General features: G+C 67.5%; 1 protein-coding gene across 1 annotated transcript; it reads left to right on the top strand.

The window, feature by feature from the left end:
* Positions 1 to 67: 67 nt before the first annotated feature.
* On the top strand, positions 68 to 1398 carry LOC121603382 (keratin, type I cytoskeletal 9-like; the record flags this gene model as incomplete). The annotated part of the gene is made up of 3 exons (XM_041932029.1): positions 68 to 790; positions 837 to 1162; positions 1247 to 1398. Coding segments are annotated over 3 exons (1201 nt in total), but the record flags the coding sequence as incomplete, so codon positions are not given.
* Between the last annotated feature and the right edge of the window lie 350 nt (positions 1399 to 1748).

Raw genomic sequence — 1748 nt, 5'->3', positions numbered from 1 at the left:
AGGAAGCGTCGGAAGGGCTGCATGGAAGCGTTGGTGGTGGTGTTGGTGGTGTTGGTGTCGGCGGCAGTGGCGCGGCCGGCGGTGTGAGTGCTAGTGGCCACGGCAGTGCAAACAGTGCGGGCAGCGGCGGCAGTGGCAGCAGCAGCAGCAGTGGCGGCATCCTCGGGCTCTGTACCACCGCGCACCACGGGAGCGGTGACGCCCACAGTGGACGCAGGTCGGCGGGAGGCAGTGTGGGCAGTGGCGGCGGCGGCGGCACCAGTGGGAGGGAAAGCTCCGGTCCGGCCACTGCGACGTCGGGCGGCAGTGGGTCGGCGGCCCCGGCAGCCTCGGGGAGAAGTAGTAGCGGTGGTGGTGGTGGTGGAAGTGGCGGTGGCGGTGGCGGCGGTTTGCTAGCCGACCATCCCTCGCATCCGCACCACCATCACCATCACCATGCCCACCCGCACCAGTCGGCGGGAGGGGGCGGCGGCGGCGGCGGCGGAGCGACGGGGGGCAGTGCTGGGGCGGCGGCGGCCGTGGCGGTGGCGGCGGCGGCAGCCGTCGCCGGCCTCCCCGTGCACACCTGCCATGTACTGTGGCGTGACGTTTCACAACCAGAACAAGCTGACCCGCCACATCCTCTCCCACTCGCTCGAGTCGCTCAAGTTCCGGGAGGCGACGCACCTGCTCCATCCGCACCTCGCCTGCGGCACGAGCTGACGCAGGTGGCGCTCGCCGCCAGCAGGCCCAGTCGACGTCGCCGTCGCAGCTGCCGTCGCCCCACTACGGCCACCATCGGGGCAGCGGGGTGGGGGGCGGGCCGACGCTCGAGCAGATGCTCGATCCGGCGGAAGCGATGGCCGAGCTGGAGCTGGCGGCCGTGCTCGCGTCCCAGTCGGGCGGCCTCGGCCTCGGCCGGTGGTGGGCGCGGGCGGCGTCAATCCGCTCACCGGCGGCGGCGGTGGCGGCGGCGGCGGCGGCGGTGCCGGCGGGCTCGGCCCCGACCAGGGCGGCAACAGCGTGGTGCTGTGCAAGTTCTGCGGCAAGAGCTTCCCGGACGTGACGTCGCTGATCACGCACCTGCCGGTGCACACGGGCGACCGGCCGTTCAAGTGCGAGTTCTGCGGCAAGGCGTTCAAGCTGCGGCACCACATGAAGGACCACTGCCGAGTGCACACAGGTAAGTGCCCTCCTGCCGGTTTCCCCCCTCAATCGATTAGCATTCTCACCCTTACACTAAACCTCTCCCTGCTTTCGCACACAGGCGAGCGGCCGTTTCGGTGCGGCATGTGCGGCAAGACGTTCTCGCGCTCGACCATACTGAAGGCGCACGAGAAGACGCACTATCCAAAGTACGCGCGAAAGTTCCTGGCGTCCCCACCGCCGATCGACGGGAAGGACGATTCGCCCCAATAGTGCGACGATTTGCATCTGCTGAACTTTCTCCTCCTGTACAACCTGCAGCAGCAGCAGCAGCAGCAGCAGCAGCAATTGCAGCTGCAACAACAGCAACAAGCGCTGTTCCAACAACACTCGCGTCAGCAGCAGCAGCAGCAGCAGCAGGCACAGCGTAATCAGCAACTGAGTGATCACAGCACTCACTACCAGCAACAGACCCATCCCCATCGGCAGCAGCAGCAACAGTTGCTGATGCACCAGCACAGCAGTGACGCATATCCGCTGCTGCTGCAAGAGATGATGCATCGGCATCAGCAGCAGCAGCAGCTCGAGCAGCATCAGCAACTGCAGCAACAGCTGCAGCAGCA

Source organism: Anopheles merus, unplaced genomic scaffold, assembly GCF_017562075.2.
Source record: "Anopheles merus strain MAF unplaced genomic scaffold, AmerM5.1 LNR4001291, whole genome shotgun sequence".
Taxonomy (NCBI): Eukaryota; Metazoa; Arthropoda; class Insecta; order Diptera; family Culicidae; genus Anopheles; species Anopheles merus.
This window is presented reverse-complemented; position numbering and strand designations above follow the sequence as displayed.